This window comes from Trichechus manatus, unplaced genomic scaffold (genome assembly GCF_000243295.1).
Source record: "Trichechus manatus latirostris isolate Lorelei unplaced genomic scaffold, TriManLat1.0 scaffold00101, whole genome shotgun sequence".
Lineage (NCBI taxonomy): Eukaryota > Metazoa > Chordata > Mammalia > Sirenia > Trichechidae > Trichechus > Trichechus manatus.
In genome coordinates this window covers 9,773,657-9,797,264 of record NW_004444037.1, presented here as the reverse complement: position 1 = coordinate 9,797,264, position 23,608 = coordinate 9,773,657, and the positions used below count along the sequence as shown (strand labels likewise).

Below are 23,608 nucleotides of genomic sequence, written 5' to 3'. Positions count from 1 at the left end.
AATGGGCATCTCCTGTCCGGAGGTGAGATGAGAAGGCAGAGAGGGTCAGGAGCTGGTTGAATGGACGTAGGAAATCATGTGGAAAGGAAGAGTGTGCTGTCTCAGTATAGGGAGAGCAATTAGGGTCACATAACAATGTATGTATAAATTTTTGTATGAGAGACTATCTTGAATTATAAACTTTGACTTAAAGTACAACAATTAAAAAGCCCTCCCCCCCCCCCACGCCCCTCACACACAGGAAACATCTGATATACAAATAAGAAAAATCTTAAATATAATTTTGGCAGAGATTCATACAAATCTCATTTTGGAATAAGTTCCAGAAATTGTCATACTGTTCATGTCTTTATTTTTGGGGGAGTCGAATCTAATGATTTTCAAATGTCTTTACAGTTGAAAAATTTCGAACATAAACTCAAAGTTACGTATAATGACGAATCGAGGTAATTCACATTCTATTTCATTGCCTTTAATAATCGCTGTACTATTGTTGTTTATTTCTAGTCTATTTAAAGATAGGAATATATTACATCACAAGGATTGGAGGTACAGACTGCTCAAGAGAGCTTGAATGATTTCAGATTGCTAGGAACTTAACTCTTGAACGAAACGTGTATCTGAGTTCACCTGTTCAGGGGAGACTGTATAACTGAGAGTTCTCCTAATTAACTTTCATGTAAATGCAGTATCTATTCAAAGATAAGTAATAAAATGTACTAATTAAAAGCTTACATGTATGTTATTAAAACTCAGCAGTAGCTACAGCAATTATTTATAATTTAGACCAATGGATTATTTTTTTCCTGGAAGAATATTTTATCACTGACTTGTTTATTTTTGCTGGTACATGGTCATAATAAAAAAGATCAAGCTGGTTTTATTTTTGTTTCAAAATTCCCTACAGACAATACACCTTCTAATGCCCGTACCTGGGGGTGGTTGGGGGCACTTTCACCACCCTTCCCTTGATATACATGAATGGGGTGAAAAGAATTGAATGTAGGGAGACCAAAAAAGGACACTGCTATAATCCAAAAATAGGTGATGAAAGTCTGAATTAGGTATTTAGGACACAGTGGGGATATAAAGGCAGGGATAGATCTAAGGAACTACAAGAAATAATGGTATTTAAAGTAAAAAAATCTTTGAGGTATAATGACTTGGAAAATGATGGTATATGTTCAACAGAAATACAGAGGCTTTTAGAGTGGTTTGCAGAGAAGACACTAACCTAAATAATAGTAGCATGGAAAGATAATTGTTTCTCTCTACCATCTCTGCTTCTCACAGTGGGGCCTTGCTACTGAATTATATAAACATTAAAAAGAAAACCAAGGAAAGTTTTGAACCATAAATATTTTTGAATAGCTAACACATTGAATTCTGTTATTTTAGAAAGATTTGGATAGTTTCAGTTAAGCTACTATGTCATTTAAAAAAATGACTGTGTTTGGAAAACTGATCAAATTAAGATTGATAATTCAGATAAAAATTTAGATATTTTAATTTGATTAATATTATGTGACTGGTGGTATCTTCTGAAAATCATTCACTTCATTCTGTCTTTCTCAGTCAGATTTAGCTTACTGCCTGATTTTATTCGTAGTCTGAATCTCTGAATTCCCAGTGAACAGCTTTCACTTCTCTGTAGATGCCCTTGTTATGACACCACCCATGAAATTTGAGAGATAAATAGGGTTTATTGGCGCCATTCTAGTTATTAATTCAAATAGGACCTTTCTAAAAGAGTTCATTGTAGATTGTATTTGATATTAAGCCCTCATCTAAAAAAAACTTTTTATATAATTGCTGATAGAGATTGTGGATTGCCAGAGTATATACAATTATCTCTCCCCCTCTCCCCACCCCTCTTCAACCATACTGACTTACTTTCTGTTCTTCAGACACTGTAGCTGCACTCCCACCTTAGATCCTCTATAGTGCTTTTCTCTCTGCCTGGAATGCTTCTGAGGGCTTAACTCCCTCTCTTCTTTCAGATCTTTGCGCAGCAGATACCATCTTCTCAGGGAAGTGTTTCTTGATCACTCTTTGTAATTGCAACTTAAATCTCCTCCTACTTCCTGTCCCCCTTTCCAACTTAATTTTCTCCTTAGCAGCTATCACCATCTAGTGGGCCATATCTTTTCCTTATTTTTATATTGTCTGTATCTCCTTGCCTAGAATGTTAGTTCTATGAGAGTAGGAACTGCGTCTTATCTAGTTGGCTACTGAACCCATTGTACCTAGAACAGTGCCTGGAACAAAGTAGGTACTCAACTATTTGAATAAAAACAGAAATGAATGAAAAAGTATGAATGGATGCAACATGAATAAATATGTATATGCAAACTATTTGGTAATGATAGTATTCTTTTTGTGTGGGATAGATATGAGGTAATGCATTATAAAATCTATTTTTGAAGTATGGAGAATTTTTTGCTAGTCTCCCTGGCAGTATTTAAGTTGACTTGAAATAAAACATCATTTAGCTACAGTAGGGTTTGGAGTGCTATAAAATTTGAAATCAAATACATTTGCTGCTTTTAAAAAATATTTATTAGCAGACATATAGTGAAAAAACCAAACAGTTTTTCAGCTTTGATAGAGTTAAGCAATAGAGCAAGAGATAATTTTTCCTTAAATTTCTCTGATGATAAACCAGGCATCTATTTATTACCCCAATGCTTGTTTATGCTCTGGCCAGATTTATGGGGGTGGGATCTCTTTTTTTTAATACATAATTCCTAGAGGTATATGAAGTCCGACTTTTAAATTGGTGAGTGACATTTTACAGCTACTTAAATGGGTGACTGCACTGGTAGGCATAGTATTCATCAGTCCATTGGAGCCATAACTCTGGGGGGCCCTGGGCTACTTCTTACATGGCTGTTTTCAGAGTTTCAGTGCTGTTAATAGAAGGGTTTTGAAGAAAGCTTAGAACATTTCATTGGTCATTTTAAAATGCAGATGTCCTGACTCCTCCAAAACCCTCAACCCTGCACCAACACACATATATGCACACACACGTACATGCGTGCACATCCACCTACGTGCATATGTGCACAGCCTAGTTATGGTGCTACCCAAAGTCTGGTATAAATCAGTGTATTCTACAGCCAGATGATATTGGATGTATTAAAGCTACTAGATTGTGATTCCTTGAGGACCTCCCTAGTTCTGAGTTTTCTTCTCCTTTTTGAGTATGGGGATTACTGCATCATGTTAGGGCAATTCATCTAACAATAACTGCTTTGCCAAAATCTGCTTTTTTGCATTGAACAAGTACTGCATTTATTTTATTCTGTACTGTGTGCCTGTGTTCATCACTTTTACTTAATTAGCTTTGTATTTGTATTCTTTGCATTCTGTAGCATGTTTGCTGGTGGTTTGTTTTCTCTTTGATATTTTGATCAATTTGCATATTGGAGATTTTTGATCTTACATGCTATTTCTAAAAGTATATATTTTGCATTAAGATTTCTATCCTTTTTCCTTTCCAATTTAATGCACTAAGCATCACTTTAAAATTCCTCTGCTTCTAGGATTCTAAAATAATTGTACCTTACAGTTTCAGTTCCTTGATAAAGTTTCAAGTTTGTATTCAAATATTCAAATTTACAGAAGCTGTAGCCTTTATCTTGTCCTTCCAGGCAAATATTACAGTTCCTTATTTTTCAACAGCTTCGCAAAGGCTGAAAAATTTGCCTCGTACTTCCCTCAAAGCCAAACAGTTGCTTCAAACTTCATCTACAAAAAGAGGTAACTACAGCCTCTTACTAAGTTTAACATTTCGGCAAATGATCTAGTTAAATGATCTAGTTAAATCTTATAACTTCTGATGATAACTTATAACTTCAGTGATGTCTGTAAGACATATTTTAGTCTTCTTTAAAAAAATAATTGAATAATGTGGATTCATTCTGTTTGGATAAATCCAGAAGAAACATTTTTCCTACAGAGGTATGTATTGGATTGCTATTCTAAAAGAAGTTAAAAGATATACAGCATTAATATTAGGGAACTTAGCATTTTCTTACCAACCTAAGACCAAAGAGGTCATTGTTGTAAATTAATGTTAGATGGACTAATAAATGCTTCAAAATGAACCAAATGTCAGACATTCTGTATGACAGTGTTTTATCCTTTGACTTCGATTTTTGGGTGTACTTACCTGTAGGATAGAATGGGAACACTTTTACGTTAGAAGTTGATTGGAGTTAAATGGAAGTTGATTGGAGTTAAATTATAAGTTGTTGTGGTGCTTGATATGTTTGGAGTGGTAGCTTTTGGAAGAACTGCGTTTTGAAGAAATATATGAATGTTGGGCACCAAGGTTATTCCATATTGGTTCTAAGAGATTGGAAGCAGAATTGGGAGAAATACAGTGGGATTGGATAAGCCAGCATTAAGTAATAAGACTGAATAGAAGCCCTAAAGGAAATGAGTCGGAACAAATATAGGCAATGAGGAAAAATATTTCCCTATAACATGTAGGTTTCCCAGTAGCTTCAGAACTCAGTAATAAATGGAAGATAAAGCACTAAAGGCAATGATGTGGGAGGAGGACTTTAAGTTTTGATTTGTTGGGAAAAGACTTAGTTAATATGATTACAGAAGTACCGTAATTATTTTAGCAAACCCATGAATGTATTTTAGCAACCATTTAATGGATTTGTTATAATTTAAGGAAATAGTTTTAATAATAGAATCTGAAGGAAACAGAATAGTCAAATAGAAAATAGGATGTGTAGATGTTTCTGATTTGAATGTAAGAAGTTGACCATTAAAAAAAAAAAGCATTGCTGTTGAGTCGAAAAGATATCTTTGGTGCCACTCTTCAAAAATAATAGACTGGATAGATCCGTTTTTTTTTTTGTGGTGAAAGAGGTGAGTTATCAGGGGTCATTATGAGAAGAGATTCTTACAGGAATTATTTAGAAACTTTAGGCTTCTTTTTTTGAGACTTCTAGATATGCATGAGTACTTCCATGGCTGGAGGAAGGCAGGTGAAAACGTATGAGCTTAAAAGGATTATGACATTTAAAACAGTACAAGAGATTGTTATACCATAATAGAAGTAAAACGGATTTTAAATTTATATAAATTTCATTTGTTGTATGCCTCTGTAGACTGCTTTATAATGTTTTTTGGAATGAGATAGGTTTAAATAATTTTAATTTTTTTTCTTAAAGATTTTATGTTGCTCTGTTTAGGTTAAAAAGACCATAACTTATTCTGGCCGTTTTTTTTTTTTTTTTTTTTGCCTATAAGGAAAGTATTATTTTTATGACCCAGAACCACAAAATTGCCCATCCGCAAAAACAGTTATGTGCTAGAATTCCTGGCACCTTTAACTGTCCAGTTTACTTAGTAAAGGGAGAGGTGTGTGTGTATGTTTGGCTTTCTTGTTGTTTCATTTTGTTTAATTTTTCTAGTCTAATTTTTAAAAAAATTTTTTGATAAAATGTATAGTAAAACATTTGTCATTTCAGCTATTTTTATGTGTACAATTCAGTAACACTAATTATGTTCTCTATGTTGTGGCACCATCACCACAATCCATTCTTCCACACCCTTAACAGAAGGTCAGTAGCCCTTAAGAAATACCTCTCATTTCCTCCTCCCAACCACCCCTGGTAGCCACTAATAAACTTCGATGTCTATGCGTTTGTCTTTTCTAGATATGTCTGGTAAGTGCAATCATACAATGTTTGTCCTTTTGTGTCTGACTTATTTCACTCAGCAAGCATAGTATTTTAAAGATACATCTGTAGCATGTACTAAAACTTCATTTTTCCTTATGGCTAAATAATATTCCATTGTATAGTTATACTACATTTTGTTTATTCATCTATTGTTGGCCACTTGGGTTGTTTCCATCTTTTCATTTGTTTCCACCTTTTTGTTTGAGTCCCTGCTTTCATGTCTTGAGTAAATACCCAGGATCAGAGTTGCTGGATCATATAGTAATTTTATTTTTAACTTTTTCAGGAACCACCAAAATGTTTTCCATAGCAGCTGCACCATTTTACATTCCCACCAGCAATGGATAAGAGTTCCAGTTTCTTTACATCTTTGTCAACACTTGTTTTCCATTTTCTGATCATAGCCATCTTAGTTGGAATGAAGTTGTATCTCATTTTGGTTTTGATTTGCATTTCCCTAATGACTAATGATGTTGAGCATCTTTTCTTGTGCTTATTGGCCATTTGTATATGTATATATGTTCTTTAGTGAAATGTCTATTTTGAAGTCCTTTGCCCGCTTTTTAGTTGAATTGTTTGTCTTTTTGTTGTTGAATTATAGGAGTTCCTTAAACATTCGGATATTAAACCTGTATCAGATATATAGTTCTCAAATATTTTCTCTCATTCTATAAGTTGTCTCTTTGTTGATTAAAATCTTTTGATGCACATAAGTTTTTAATTTTGATGACGTTCAGTTTATCTATTTTTTCTTTTGTTGCTCATACTTTTGATGTCATATCTAAGTATCCATTTTCGAAAACTAGGCCCTGAAGAACTACCCCTATGTTCTGTTCCAAAAGTTTTATGGTTTTAATTTTTACATTTAAGTCATTGATCCATTTTGAGTCAATTTTTATATATGGGTGACATATGGGTCCAGCTTCATTCTTTTGCACGTGGAGATTCAGTTGTCCCGGCACCATTTGTTAAAGAGATTATTCTCTTCCCTATTGAATACACTTAGCATCCTTGTCAAAAATTAATTGACCATAGGTGTATGAGTTTATTTCTGGACTCTCAATTCTATTTCATTGGTCTGTATATCTTTAATTATACCAGTACCAGACTCTTTTGATTACTGTAGCTTTAAAATATGTTTTGAAATCAGGAAGTGTGAGTCCTCCTACATTTTTCTTCTTTTTCAAGATTGTTTCGGCTATTCAGGGCCCCTTGCAATTCCACGTAAATTTGAGAATTATCTTTTCCATTTCTGCAAAGAAGGCTCTTTACATTTTGATCATTTTATGTTGAATCTATAGCTCACTTTGGGTAGTATTGACATCTTAACAATATTAAGTCTTCCATCCATAAACAAGGAATGTCTTTACATTTATTTAGGTCTTTAATTTTTTCAGCAATGTTTTAGTTTTCAGTGTACAAGTCTTTTTACCCTGCTGGTTAAATTTATTCCTGGGTATTCTTTTAGATGCTATTATAAATGGAATTGTTTTCTTAATTTCCTATTCAGATTACGCACCGCTGATGTATAGAAAGGAGAAAGATTTGGCAGTCCGCTTCCGTAAAGATTATAGCCTTGGAAACCCTGTGGGGCAGTTCTACTCTGTCCTGTAGGATTGCTATGAGTCAAAATCGACTCAACAGCAACGGGTTTGGTTTTGGACGTACGGAAACCCAACTGATTTTTGTGTTGACCTTGTATTCTGCTGCTTTATAGAATTCCTTTGTTACCTCTAGTGGCTTTCTTGTGGATTCTTTGGGGTTTTTAATATATAGGATCATGTTTTCTGTGAAAAGGGATAGTTTTACCTCTTCTTCCTGAGTTGGATACCATTTATTTCTTTTTCTGGCCCAGTTACTCTGGCTAGGGCTTCAAGTACAATATTGGATGGTCATGGTGAGAGCAAGTGTCCTTGCCTTACTCCAGATCTTAAAGGGAAAGCTCTGTTTTTCACCGTTGAGTTAGCTATGAATTTTTCATCAATGCCCTTTATTAGATCGAGAAATTTCCTGTCTATTCCTAGTTTTATTAAGTGTTTTTGGATTTTTGTTTATTTTTTCATGAAAAGGTGTTGGATTTTGTCAAATGCCTTTTCTGTGTCAATTGAAATGATCACGTGCTTCTTTTCCTTTGTTCTATTAATGTGATATATTGATTTTCTAAGATTGAGCCACCCTTGCATTCTTGGGATAAATCCCACTTGATCATGGTGCGTAATCCATTCAATATGCTTTTGAATTTGGTTTGCTAGTATTTTGTTGAAGATTTTTGCATCTGTATCCATAAGGTATACTGGTCTGTCGTTTTCTTGTGGTGTCTTTGTCTGGCTTTGGTATCAGGATAATTCTAGCCTCACAGGATGAGTTAGGAAGTGTTCTTCTGTTTTTTTTGGAAGAGTTTCAGAAGGATTGTTGTCACTTCCTCTGTAAATGTAGAATTCCCCAGTGAAACCATCTGGTCCAGGATTTTTTTTTTTCTATTGGGAGTTTTTGATTACTGATTCAATCTCTTCAATTGTTATGGATCTGTTGAGATTTTCTATTTCTTCTTGAATCAGTGTAGGTAGTTTATGTGTTTCTAGGAATTTGTTCATGTCATCAGTTACCTAATTTGTTGGCATATAATTATTTATAGTGGTATGATCCTTTATTACTGTAAGGTCGGTTGTAATGTCCTCACTTCCGTTTCTCATTTTAGAAGTGTGTGTCTTCTCTTTCCATTTCTTTGTCAGTTTAGCTAAAAGTTTGTTGAGTTTACTGATCTTTTCGAAAAAACCAACTTCTGGTTTTGTTACTTCTCTCTATTGTTTTTCTATTCTCTGTGTCATTATTTCTGCTCTGATCCTTGTTATTTCCTTTCTTCTGGTAGCTTCGGGCTTAGTTTGCTCTTCTTTTTCTAGTTCCTAAAGTTATAAAGTTCTGTCACTGATTTCAGATCTTTCTTTTTTAATGTAGCTGTTTACTGCTATGAATTTCCCTCTGATTATTGCCTTTGCTGCATCTCATGTTTTGCTATGTTGTGGTTTCATATTCATTTGACTCTTAAGTATTTTCTGATTTATCTTTTGATTTCTTCCTTGACCCATTGGCTGTTCAATAGTGTGTTGTTTAATTTCCATATGTTTATGAATTTCCAGTTTTCCTTTTGTTATTAATTTCTAGTTTTATTCCATTGTTGTGAGAGAATATACTTTGTATGATTTTCATCTTTTTAGATTTAGACTTGTTTTGTGACCTATCATGTCATCTGTCCTGGAGAATGATCCATTTGCACTGTAGAAGAATGTGTTTTGTGCTGTTGTTGGGTGGAGTATTCTGTATATCTCTGTTAGGTCTAGTTGGTTTATAGCATTCTTTACGTCTTCTTTTTCCTTACTTCTTTCAAGATGTTGTATCTATTATTAAAAGTGGTGTATTGAAGTCTGCAACTATTATTATAGAACTGTCTATTAATCCCTTCGGTTCTGACAGTGTTTAGTTCATGTATTCCGGGGCGCTGATGTTAGGTGTATATGTATTTATATCTTTCTGATGAACTGAACCTTTTATCATTATATAATGCCCTTCTTTGTCCTTTATGGCGCAGTGGTTAAGAGCTTGGCTGCTAACCAAAGGTGAGCAGTTCAAATCCACCAGCTCTCCTTGAAAACCCTGTGGGGCATTTCTGCTCTGTCCTGTAGGGTCTCTATGTGTCAGAATCAACTCGAAGGCAGTGGGTTGTCCCTTGTAAGAGATTTTGACTTAGTCTATTTTGTCTGATATCAATGTAGCCACCCCACCTCTCTTTTGGTTAATTTTTACTTAGTATATTTTTTTCCTATCCTTTCACTTTCAACTTATTTGTGTTTTTGGGTCTAAGATGTTTCTCTTGTAGATAGCATATAGATGGATCATGATATTTTGTGTCCATTCTACCACTCTCTGACTTTTGGTTTGAGAGTTTAATCCATTTATATTTAAAGTAATTATTGACTAGGAAGGACTTCTGCTATTTTGCTGTTTGTTTTTTGTGTGTCTTATACCTTTTGGGAATTTTTGATTATTGATTTTTCTCATACTGACCCAAATTTGGCAGAAAACTTTAGGGTTGCTATGAGTTGGAATCAACTCAACAGCAACAGGTTTATACCTCCTTTGTGTCCCTCATTTTATGCAATACTGCCATCATTTATGTTTAGTTTATTTATTTTTAAATGAAGCACTTTGATTCCCTTCTCTTTCCTTTTGTGTATATTTTTTATTTTCTTTGTGTTTACCATGAGAATTACATTTAATGTCTTAAATTTATAACAACCTAGTTTAAACTGATACCACCTTAACTTCAGTAACATTCTATACTACCCCTCCCCTTTCATATAGTTATTATAAATTATTTATATACTACGTGCCCAATAACATGAATATATAATTATATTTCAAGTATTTGTCATTTGGAATCATGTAGGACATAACTACTAAAGTTACAAACCAAAATTACCATAAAACTGGCCCTTGTGTTTGCCCATAAGATTGCCTTTATTGAAGGTCTTTCTTTTCTACATAAATTTTTAAGTTATTGTCTAGTGCCCTTTCAGTTTATCTGAAGAACTCCCTTTAGCAATTCTTATAGTGTAGGTCTAAACGTCACGAACTGTCTCAACTTTTGTTTATCTACGAATGTCTTAATTTTGCCCTCATTCTTGAGAGGCAGTTTTGCCAGCTATAGAATTCTTGGTTGACAGTTCTTTTCTTTCAACACTTTAAATATGTCATTCCACTGCCAGCTGGTCTCCAAAGTTTCTGAGGGAAAATGGCATTTAATCTTATTGAGGATCCTTTGTTTTGTGACATTTGTTTCTCTCTTACTGCTTTAAGAATTTTCTCTTTATTTTTTGGTTTTCAAGAGTTTGAATATAATGTATCTTGGTGTGTATCTCTTTGGATTTATCGGACTTGGACTTCATTGAGCTTCTTGTCTGTGTAGATCCATGTCCTTCATCAAATTTGGAATATTTTCTGCCATTACTTCTTTAAATATTCATTCTATTTCATTTTCTTCTCTTTAGGTTTTTTTATCCTTTTTTCATTTTGCCCTTTGTTGTTGTTGTTAGGTGCCATCAGGTTAGTTCCAACTCATAGTGACCCTATGTACAGCACATTGAAACACTGCCTGGCCCTGCACAATCCTGACAATTGTTGTTATGCTTGAGCCCATTGTTGGAGCCACTGTGTCAGTCCATCTTGTTGAAGGTCTTCCTCTTTTTTGCTGGCCCTCTACCAAGCATGATGTCCTTCTCCAGGGACTGATCCCTCCTGATAACATGTCCAAAGTGTGTGAGACGTAATCTCACCATCCTTGCTTCCAAGGAGCATTCTGGTTGTACTTCTTACAAGAGAGATTTATTCGTTCTTTTGGCAGTCCATGGTATATTCAATATTCTTCGCCAACACCACAATTCAAAAGCATCAATTCTTCTTTGGTCTTCCTTATTCATTGTCCAGTTTTTGCATGCATATGAGGCGACTGAAAACACCAGTACGTGGGTCAGGCGCACCTTAGTTTTTAAGGTGACGTCTTTGCATTTTAACCCTTGAAAGAGGTCTCTTGAAGCATGTTTGCCCAGTGCAATGCATTGTTTGATTTCTTGACTGCCACTTCCATGGGTGTTAATTGTGGATCCAAGTAAAATGAAATCCTCAACAACTTCAGTCTTTTCTCCATTCATCCATGATGTTGCTTATTGGTCCAGTTGTGAGGATTTTTGTTTTCGTTATGTTGAGGTGTAATCCATACTGAAGGCTGTAGTCTTTGATCTTCATCAGTAAATGCTTCAAGTCCCTTACTTTCAGCAAGCAAGGTTGTGTCATCTCATCTGCAAAACACAGGTTGTTAATGAGTCTTCTTCCAATCCTCATGCCCCATTCTTCTTCATATAGTCCAGCTTCTAGGATTATTTGCTCGGCATACAGATTGAATAGGTATGGTGAAAGGATACAATCCTGATGCACACCTTTCCTGACTTTAAACCACACAGTATCCCCTTGTTCTGTTCAAACGACTTCCTCTTGATCTATGTACAGGTTCCTCATGAGCACAATTTAAGTGTTCTGGAATTTGCATTCTTCGAAATGTTATCCATAATTTGTTACGATCCAGACAGTTGAATGCCTTTGCATAGTCAATAAAACATACGAAAACATCTTTCTGGTATTCTCTGCTTTCAGCCAGGATCCATCTGACATCAGCAATGATATCCCTTGTTCCACGTCTTCTGAATCTGGCCTGAATTTCTGGCAGTTCCCGGTTGATATACTGCTGCAGCCGCTTTTGAATGATCTTCAGCAAAATTTTACTTGGGAGTGATATTAATGATATTGTTCGATAATTTCCACATTCAGTTGGATCACCTTTCTCGGGAATAGGCATAAATATGGATCTCTTCCAGTCGACAGGTAGCTGTCTTCCAAATTTCTTGGCATAGACAACTGAGCACTTCCAGTGCTGCATGCATTTGTTGAAACATCTTCAATTGGTTTCTGTCATTTCCTGGAGAACTTGTTTTTCGTAAATGCCTTCAGTGCCACTTGGACTTCTTCCTTCAGTACCTTCAGTTCCTGATCATATGCTACCTGCTGAAATGATTGAACGTCGACCAGTTGTTTTTGGTATAGTGACTCTGTGTATTTCTTCTATCTTCTTTTGATGCTTCCTGCGTCATTTAATATTTTTCCCATAGAATCCTTCACTATTGCAACTCCAGGCTTGAATTTTTTCTTCAGTTCTTTCAGCTTGAGAAATGCTGAACATATCTTCCCTTTTGTTTTTCTATCTCTAGCTCTTTGCACATGTCATTATAATACTTTACTTTGTCTTATCGAGCTGCCCTTTGAAATCTTCTGTTCAGCTCTTTTACTTCATCATTTCTTCCTTTCACTTTAGCTACTCGATGTTCAAGAGCAAGTTTCAGAGTCTCTTCTGACATCCATTTTGGTCTTTTCTTTCTTTCCTGTCTTTTTAATGACCTCTTGCTTTCTTCATGTATGATGTCCTTGATGTCATTCCACAACTTGTCTTCGGTCATTAGTGTTCAGTGTATCAAATCTATTCTTGAGATGGTCTCTAAATTCAGGTGGGATATACTTTGGCTCTCGTGGACTTGTTCTAATTTTCTTCAGCTTCAACTTGAACTTGAGTATGAGCAATTGATGGTCTGTGCTGCAGTTAGCCCCGGTCTTATTCTGACTGATGATGTTGAGCTTTTCCATTATCTCTTTCCACAGATGTAGTCGATTTGATTCCTGTGTATTCCATCTGGCGAGGTCCACATGTATAGTTGCCGTTTTTGTTGGTGATAAAAGATATTTGCAATGAAGAAGTCGTTGGTCTTGCAAAATTCTATCACCAAGGCTGTGTTTTCCAACTACTGATTCTTCTTTGTTTCCAACTTTCGCATTCCAATCACTGGTAATTGTCAATGCATCCTGACCGCATGTTCAATCAATTTCAGACAGCAGAAGTTGGTAAAAAATCTTCAATTTCTTCATCTTTGGCCTTAGCGATTGGTGCATAAATTTGAATAATAGTAGCATTAACTGGTCTTCCTTGTAGGTGTATGGTTATTATCCTATCACTGATAGCATTGTACTTCAGGATAGATCTTGGAGTGTTCTTTTTCACAATGAATGCAACACTATTTCTCTTCAAGTTGTCATTCCCAGCATAGTAGACCATATGATTGTCTGATTCAAATGGCCAATACCAGTCCATTTCAGCTCACTGATGCCTAGGATATCAATGTTTATGCATTCCTTTTCATTTTCGATGACTTCCAGTTTTTCTAGATTCATACTTTGTATATTTCACATTCCAAGTATTAATGGATGTTTGCAGCTGTTTCTTTTCACTTTGGGTCATATATCATCAGCAAATGAAGGACCCGAAAGCTTGACTCCATCCACGTCATTAAGGTTGACTCTACTTTGAGGAGGCAGCTCTTTCCGAGTCATATTTTGAGTGCCTTCCAACCTGAGGGTCTCATCTTCCGGCACTATATCAGACAGTGTTCTGCTGCAGTTCATAAGGTTTTCACTGGCTAATTCTCCTCAGAAGTAGACTGCTAGGTCCTTCTTCCTGGTCTGTCAGCTCAGCTGAAACCTGTTCACCATTGGTGACCCTGCTGGTACTTGAATACAGGTGGCATAGCTTCTAGCATCACAGTAATACGCAAGCCCCCAAATTCACTGATTCTTGTGCCATCTCAAATCTGCTGTTGAACTCTTCCAGAGAATTTGTTACAGTATTTTTCAGCTCCAGTATTTCTGTTTGGGTCCTTTATATAGTGTGTATTTCTTTATTAATATTCTTGGTTTGTTCATGTACTGTTTTCCTGATTTCCCTTAGTTCTTTGTATTTTCCTTTAGTTCTTTGACCATATTTAATACTGTAGTTTTAAAGTCTTCTAATCTGTCCATTATCCAGGCTTCCATAGAGAAAATTTCTTTCCCTTCATCTTGTTCTTTTGAATGGGCCATCGTTTTCAGTTACTTTCTATCCCTTTTGGTTTTTCGTTGAAGCGTGGATGTTAGAATATTAAAATGTGTTAGAACTGAGCATTATTTTGTTATGTAAAATTGAGAGAAGAGAGAGCATGGGGGCTGCTTTTGGGGTCCCTCCAAACACACAAATTCCTGATACAGCATTTCATGCTATTTTTTGGAACGATAATTGAACATTGTTTTTGTTGTTAGGTGCTGTCAAGTTGGTTCTGACTCATAGTGACCCTGTGTACAACATTTCCCAGTCCTGTGCCATCCTCACAATCATTGCTGTGTGTGAGCCCATTGCACCCACTGTGTCAATCCATCTCATCCTCAAGGGGGTCATCCTCTTTTTTGCTGACCCTCTACTTTACGAAGCATTATATCCTTCCCCAGGGACTGGTCCTCCTCCTGATAACATGTCCAAAGTACATAAGATGAAATCTCGCCATCCTTGCTCCTAAGGAGCATTCTGGCTGTATTTCTTCCAAGACAGATTTATTTGTTCTTTTGGCAGTGCATGGTGTATTCAATATTCTTCGCCAGCACCATATTTCAGAGGCATCAGTTCTTCTTCGATCTTCCTTATTTATTGTCCAGGATATGAGATGATTGGAAATACTGTGGCTTGTCTTGGGTCCACCTTAATCCTCAAGGTGACATCTTTGCTTTTTAACACTTTAAAGATGTCTTTTGCAGCACATTTGCCCAGTGCAGTATGCTGTTTGATTTCTTGACTGCTGCTTCTGTGGGCATTGATTATGAATCTAAGTAAAATGAAATCCTTGACAACTTCAATCCTTTCTCCGTTTATCATGATGTTGTTTATTGGTCCAGTTGTAAGGATTTTTGTTTTCTTTATGTTGAGGTGTAATCCATACTGAAGGCTGTGGTCCTTGATCTTCATCAGTAAGTGCTTCAAATCCTCTTCACTTTCAGCAAGCAAGGTTGTGTTATCTGCATATCACAGGTTTTTAATGAGTCTTTCTCTAATCCTGATGCCGCATTCCTCTAGTCCAGCTTTTCAGATTATTTGCTCAGCACATAGATTGAATAAGTGTGGTGAAAGGATACAACCCTGATGCATACCTTACCAAATTTTAAACCACACTGTGTCCACTTGTTTTGTTCTGGCAACTGCTTCGTGGTCTATGTACAGGTTCCACATCAGGTTTTATTTACTTTTAAACTTTGTAAGGCTTTTCATTATTTATCAAGTCTCTTTTTCCCTCTTTAGCTGAATCATTATATCTGTCAATTTCCTTTATTGAGAAAGTCATAGATCAAAATTTCCTCCTTTATGAAATTTGTGCCTTTGTTTTTCTGTTTAAATACCAGCTGCCTTTTAGAATGTTAGTGTTAAACAACCTAAGTCGAAGTAACCTCATTATATTTTTATTACTCCCTGGACTCCAAGTCAAAATGTTCATATCATTACAGGAAACATTCTATTATAGTATTAACACTACAGCTTTAGTGCATCTCTTCAGATCTTTGCAGTTATAAGTTTTCCCTCAACTTACACATTAACTTTGCTGCCATATTTCTCTCCATACCTAGAGGTCATAGACCTTTTCGACTCTTCTTTCAGAGACTCTAATGTATTTATCTAAGAATATAAGGATTGTTAAATTTACAGTTTTTAATTTTATAAGTCTGATTTTTTAACTTTATTTTAAATGTAACACAAATTGAGAGAGCCACATAATACATAGCTTTATGAACCACCATCTATTTTAAGAGATAGACCCTTGCTACCTCAGACACAACTCTCTCTTGCACCCCTTCCCCAACATCTTTTGCACCCATTCCCCAACAGTAACCACTCTTTAGAACATTTATAGCAGTTACCTCCTTACTTTTCTTTTTAGTTTTATCGCCTAGTAATGAATTATAGTTTTGCCTTTTTAATATGTCTTTTAAAGTTTCTCTTAATGTATACTTTTCCTCCATCTTTCGCCTTCTGGCTGTTTGTTTGATGAAACCACCAGATCATTTGTCCTGCAGAGGTTCTCACAGTCTGGATTTTGCTGATTACTTTCCCCTGGTGTTAAAAAGCAGATTCCTTTGTCCTCTGTATTTCCTAGAAATTGGTAGTTGATCTAGAGTCTTCATTAGATTTGGTTTTGTTATTTTTGACATGATTACTTTATAGGTATTGGTGCTTCTTCATCAAAAGGTGTATAAAATGGAGTTGCCTCTTTTTTTGTGATGTTAACAGCCATTTATCGTTAATGTCTGGATCCTTAATTCATTAAGTTTTGTGGAATTGGGATATTCCAATTCTGGCTTGCTTATTTATCTGTCAAAATATTTATATAAAGAGACTTTTCCTTATTTATTAGTTCATTGCTCAGTAGGACAGTTTCTTTAGGTAATTCAGAATAAATGCTGGTTATTTCCCTTTATTTGCCAATTTTCAGAATAAAAAATTGGCAACCTAGCCCTCTCCAAAGGTGACTAATTATATTTTTTAAATGTATCATTATGAACTTCTAGATTTCAGCATATTTGATGTGTTTTGATCTATTCTGCGTATTTTCCCAACTTTGATGGAAACCTCTTCAGGTTAGTTTTCCAATTCCTTTTGACACAACCTTAGTAGTCTTTGGTAACTTCTTGCTAACTGGTATGACAAGATGGGCTTGTCTTATACATTTCCTGCCACAGACCTGGGATCAGATTTTTCTCTTAAAAAGTACTGGTATCTTTTGGTATTAAATAACATTTCAGGATTAAAATCTGGGTATTTAGCTATATGCTCATTGCTAATGGGTCAGTTCTACTGTGTCCTATAAGGTCGCTGTGAGTTGGAATCAACTTGATGGCACACATCTCTGGGTTGGATTGATCATTGTTTCTGGGCCTTTCCACTTAATAGAGCTAGGAAGTACATGTGTATATTTGTGTTTGTGTATTGTTAAGAATTAAATGCCTTAATTTTGTTGAATTCCAATTTATCTTACATTTAGGTCTGTGATATATTTTGAGTTAATTTTTGTTTATGGTGTGGGGCATGGGTTCACCTTAATTCGTTTGTATATGGATATCCAGTTATCCCACCAGCATTTGTTGAATCCTCCCCCTTTTATTCTGACTTCATTTTCCTTTATCTCCATTGTCCCTGACCTGATCTATCTGGATACTCTTCCGAGTTTTTTATTTAGCATGAAATATTTACCTGAAAGGGAGGTTTGACTGGTTAGTTTTGAGTTCATAGGGCTCAAATTGCTCCTATACCTTACCATAGATCTCTTATACTCATCCACTGTATTGGAGTGTGCCAACCCTTCCTGGTTTCAGCTGCTGTTCAATATTGGGTTTTGTATAAATACTTGCTGTTTATTTTGGAATTCTCAGGATGGTGAGATGCTCCTCTGCTTCCTTTTGTACAAATGCTTTTATCCATATGGTCTTGTGCTTACTAGTAGTTTCCTTACATTTTGGTGTTTGTTCATACTTTGTGGTTCACGGGGATGCCCTGTCACCTGGTTTTCTTGTAGCTGTTGTCCATGGGATTTGCTTTGGCTTTTCTAGTTGTTGTGTGTGTGTTTAAGGAGGGATTTGTGGAAATTCATAAACTGTACCAGTGCTGTTTCCAACTTTTAAGAATCCCCATAAATCTGTTTCTTAATCTTGATATTGGCATTTTTTTTTTCCTTTTCATCGCTAGATACTATAAGGATAGTTACATATGTTAATAATTTATTAAATTAAAATGTAATAAGATACCTGATAGGTATACATGTGCAGCTGTGTACATATATTCTATATATGTTTTTATGCTAATGTTTTTTGTCTTGGCTTCCTTTGGCACTCTATGAGTGGTAAGATTTCCAGTCGAATGAAATTATTTAGTTAAAAAAATTACCAATTTAACCTTTTAAAACTCTTTATTAAGATTAGGATAATCATCTTGAAGAGGGTCTGTTTTAAAGTTCTTTACTGTTTTTAGAATGAAGTGGAAGATGAAGCTGCAAATATTTACTGGTAGCTTATTTATTCATATCTACCAATCTTTTTGTATATATAGAAGAAAAACTAGTGAAGCCCCATTCCCAGTTTTTATTCTTTCTGTTTCTTATTTTTAATAAATCTTTTCATGATAACACTGTAGTCTTATAAAAAAATAATGGTGAGTCTTGTACACTAATGGAAGAAGAAACCAAACATTTCTATGCCTTTAATATTTTTTCTTTATGATTACTTGTCAGCAATTACAAATTTAATATGCTTTGGAGTCACATCTCTTGAAACCTGCCTTGGATAATAGCCCCACAAACTTTCCAAATCTTGTTGTTAGGTGCCTTCAAGTTGGCTCCACCTCTTAGGAACTTTATATATAATAGAACGAAACAACACCCGGTCCTGCACCATCCTCACGATCGTTATGTTTGAGCCCATTGTTGCAAGCAGTGTGTTAATCCATCTTGTTGAGGGTCTTCCTCTTTTTCCCTGACCCTCTACTTTACCACGCATGATGTCCTTCTCCAGTGATTGGTCCCTCCTGATGACTTGTCCAAAGTAAGCGAGACAAAGTCTTGCCATCCTCACTTCTGAGGAGCATTCTGGCTGTACGTCCTCCAAGACAGATTTGTTTGTTCTTCTAACAGTTCATGTTATGTTAGATATTCTTCATCAACACAATTCAGTTGTATCAGTTCTTGTTAGGTCTTCCTTTTTCACTGTCCAGCTTTCGCATTCTTAGAAGGCAATTGAAAATACTATGGCTTGGGTCAGGCATAGCTTAGTTATCAAAGTGACATCCTTGCTTTTTAACACTTCAGAAGAGGTCTTTTGCAGCATATTTGCCCGATGCAATATATCATTTGATTTTTTGCTGCTGCTTCCATGAGTATTGATTGTTGATCGAAGTAGAATGAAATCCTTGACAACTTCAATTTCTTTGCCATTTATCATGATGTTGTTTATTGGTCCAGTCATAAGGATTTTCATTTTCTTTATGTTCAGGTATAATCCATACTGAAGGCTGTGGTCTTTTACCTTCATTAGTAAGTGCTTCAAGTTGTCTTCACTTTCAGCAAGAAAGGTTGTGTCATCTGCCTATCTCAGGTTGTTAATGAGTCCTTCTTCCAATCTGATGCTGCAGTCTTCTTCATTTAGCCCAGTTTCTCTGATTATTTGTTCAGAATATAGATTGAATGAGTAAGGTGAAAGAATACATCCCTGCCAAACAGCTTTTCCAATTTTAAACCATGCAGTATCCCCTTGCTCTTTTCAAACGACTGCCTCTTGATCCATTCTGAGTCTAGTTGAAAATTAAAATGTCCAAAGTAGCATTTTGGTTACTATCCCAAGAGGTGTCCCTTTTTTGGTTCCTAGTAAAAAGTACTAATCTAGGAATCAGGAGAGCTGGATTCAAGTCCTGACTTTCTTGTTTATTTGCTCAAGTAGTGTCTGTGGTAGTGGTATTTTCTTTATCTCTACAATGAGAAGATTGAAGTAGTCACTAGTAATCCTTTTGGCAAGGATTCTTTAATTCTGTAATGAGAAAAGCATATTTAATTCATCTGTCATCTTTAGTAACCAGAACTTATTTTTAAGTCATTATGTCAATAACCTGTTATTATCATTGATGCTGCATAGATCATTGAATAATTGGGATGACATAACTTAATATAGTAAGGGATAGTTGACAAGGAAGTATTTTTGTCCTTATTTTTCCTTTGGTAAATAATTAGATAGCTTATTATTTTAATGTTTTCCCCCCATTGGTCATGGTGGCCAGTGTTTGGCAATGTGCATATTTTATTGCTGAACTATGAATTCGTTGGGCATTTATATTTTTAATTATACAGTTGATGGAATTTATAGGTTGGAGGACATAGCACTGTGAAGTCAACTATTTAGGTTATTAACTTTTACATTACTAGATACATGTAAGACATAAAACATTTCATATTCAGTGAATATTTATCAAGCTAAAAACAGTGTATAATTTACTCAATTTATCCAAGAAAACAAACTTGGAGAATAAGCATTTTTATTAAATGCTTATTAAAAGACTATCATGAATTTTTTAAAGATATGAAACCTCCTATCACTCATCATTACCTTTTGCAGATGACTTAGACTCCAAGGTTAGCATTCTTAGTCATATGTCAGTTTTATAAATAGAGTTCTAATTCTTGCTCAGAGCAGATAATACTCCTTCATTTTATGGTTTGATTCAAGTATAATTTTCAGAATCCAAAAAGAAAATATGACCTTTTATCATAATTAATTTAGGCAATAAAGCCTAACTTCCTTAATACCTATATATGAGTTAATTTTAAGAGCAGCCTGGGAAACTGTCCTGAGTGCAGTTGTTGAATATTTTTCCAGAGAATTCAGCTGAAGTATGCTGAAAGGAGCCATATTCCTTAGATAGGGAAGGCATGGATATGATATCCCTTACAATTTGTTCACATTTTACATTTTACCAATAATTTATATACATATTGCTCATTTAATCTTCACAGCTAACCTATGAGATTTGTTGGGTAGATTAATCTTCTTTTTATAGATTAAGAAACTGAGGTTAAGAAAGTTATAGTTAGGAGACTTCCAACAACATGGTACTGTAGGCAAAGATCCGAAAAACTAAGCCAAACAGAGAAAACAGCAATCCTGAAACCCTAAACATCAAATGAAGAGATAAAGAACTCAGCCAAGCACCAAATGGAATAAGAGACTGACAGAGAAAAGAGAGCGAGGAGACATACGTGCAGAGGTCCCCTATCAGCTAATGCAGCACAGATCCGCCATCTTGGACTTCTATCAAAGACCAGCGAACAGGGGGTATGAGAAAGCAGCTTCATGGAGCTTCCAGCAGGAGACAGAATAACCAGTAACCAGTGATGTACGCTGTCCCACCCCCCACCCTTCTGCACCCCCACTCGGCCTCCTCTGCTTCCCGTGGCCGTGGTCTTTCAGCCGGGAAGGACCGGCTACTTGGATTCCACCCGTCCGCACTGGCTGACTCCCTGAGTGCCATTTGCTGGTTGCTGGTGTTGGTTTTTTCTGCTTCTTTTGATTTCTTCCTTACCTCTCACCACCTCCGCTTCCTTTCGCTCAAATACCTGGCTCTGTGTGCCATCTTTGCTTCTTCGTAAAAGGCTGTGAAACTCTGCTTAAATGTGAAACTACTTCCCAGTCTATGTTGCCACGCTGGTGGGATCGCGGGCTTTTTTTTGTTAGTTTGCTTTGAATTGTTTGTTTTCTTTTTCTTTTCTCGAATTGGGAGCCCGTTCTAGCCACCCAGTGCTGTGCAACTTGGGACCTAACCCCTCAGCTTGTGCAGACGCACAGAGGGATCCCTGAGCGCATTTCTTTTTTTCATGTTTTTTTTTTTTCTTTTTTGGGGGGAGTTTTTCTTGTTCTTTTTTTAATTTGTTTTGTTTTCTTTTCCCTCTTTTTCCCTTTTTGTCTTTTTTCATTACTCAGTTTCTTGTCTCTCTATACCTTCCTTCCCCTGAATACCTGGCGCTGAGTAACACCTCTACGCCTTCTTGCCAGGCTGTACTTCAGCACCTGGAAACAACTTCCCCAGAACTCGTAGCTGCACCAGTGGGATCCCTGGGAGCTTTGATTGTCTTTTTTCTTTCTAATTTTTATTTATTCATTCTTTTATTTTATCTTTTTTCTTCTTCTTCCCCTTTTTGTTTTTCTCCATTTCATAGTCTGTCATCTGTCCACTCCAACAGCAAGCTCCCCTAGCACTCTTTTTTGTTTGTATGTTTTTGGCTCCTGTTCCTCTCTCCTCTCTCCCATACCCATCTTAGCTCCACACATCACAGTCTCCCCACTCCACCCTGACTACCTGCACCATGCGCTTAACATCACACCACTAAGCAGCACAGGCAGGGCCTACCGGAACCTGCTCTTCACTGATTACCGGCCCACTCTCGTGGCTGTAGTAAGTGCCACAAACAACCCATGCCAGCAACTCCAGGCTAGACCTGCCCTGCTGTCCCATATCTGAGCGACTGACCCTGCCAGTTGGAGAAGGAGGCGAAAAGTATCGTGTCCACAGACGAGCAAACAACAAAGAATACACAGCCTGCCTGCTCAGACATAGTCAAATAAAAAAAAGGACAAAACAAACAGATCTACAATCAATAAGTGAGACAAATAACTACTGAATGCCCCGAAGATAGCAGACAATATCAAAACATTTACAAAAATAGGACAGGATGGTTCCAGTAAGTGTCCAAAATAAAACACCAGATGACTTTGCAGTAGAAGAAAAGGCACTAGAACTACCTGATAAGGAATTCAAATCTCGAATACTCAGAATTATCCAAGAGTTGAAGCAAAACGACAAAAATGAGGAAAAAATAGACAAATTCATGGAAAATAAAGACAAATTCATGGGGGGAAAAAGACAAAAAAGTGGAAGAATTTAGGAAAATAATGCAGAAAAAAATGCCAAAATAAATTCACAACTAGAAATTATACAAAAACAACAATTAGAAATCCAAAAGTAAACAACAAGATTTCAGAAATGGACAGTGTCATAGAAGGGCTTAGGAGCAGATTTGAAACGGTGGAAGACAGGATCAGTGAAATTGAAGACAAACACTCGGATACAACTCTGTTTGAGGAAAACTCAGAAAAAGAACAAAGAAAAATGAAGAGACCCTGAGAATTACGTGGGATACAATCAAAAGCAAAAATTTTCGAGTGATCAGAGTTCCAGAATGGGGAGAAAACAGAAAACAGAGGATCATTGAAGAACTGCTGACAAAAAATGTCCCCAGTATCATGAAAGATGAAAAGCTGGCCATCCAAGAAGCTCAATGAACCCCATATAGGATAGGCGCCAAAAGAAAATCACCAAGGCATATCATAATCACACTCGCCAAAACCAAAGACAAACAAAGAATCCTGAGAGCAGCTCTTGAAAAACAAGAAGTCACATACAGAGGAGAAACAATAAGACTGAGTTCAGATTATTCGGCAGAAACCATGCAGGCAAGAAGGCAATGGGATGACATATATAAAACCCTGAAAGAAAAAATTGCCAGCCAAGAATAATATATCTTGCGAAACTCTAGTTCAGATATGATGGTGAAATTAGGACATTTCCAGAAAAACAGAAATTAAGGGAATATGAAAAAACCAAACCAAACTTACAAGAATTATTACAGGAGTCCTTCGATCTGACAACAAATAACTTCAGCTCACAGGCTGAATCCAGGATGCAGGATTGTACCAGCCAGATACCAATCTGGGAAATGAACTCTCAAGGACTATCCAAAACCAAAAGAAATACAACAGGGAATCAGAGAAGTTAGACAACAACATCATAACAATAAAAGAGGGAATAAACGGTATAGGTATAGAACCTTCTAATGGAGAGGAAGGCAAGGCGATACTAA

The 23,608-nt window shown here is 36.1% G+C and overlaps 1 protein-coding gene across 3 annotated transcripts in view; it reads left to right on the top strand.

The window, feature by feature from the left end:
• Positions 1–23,608, top strand: part of SLAIN2 (SLAIN motif family member 2) — a 113,807-nt gene that overhangs the window by 65,742 nt on the left and 24,457 nt on the right. For 2 of the 3 annotated variants that reach the window (XM_023737377.1, XM_023737379.1), the window contains exon 7: positions 3,685–3,762. The exons of the other annotated variant lie outside the window; for it this stretch is intronic. In XM_023737377.1, the coding sequence (XP_023593145.1) occupies positions 3,685–3,762 (78 nt within the window). The remainder of the gene's footprint in view (positions 1–3,684; positions 3,763–23,608) is intronic. 3 annotated transcript variants of the gene reach the window in all.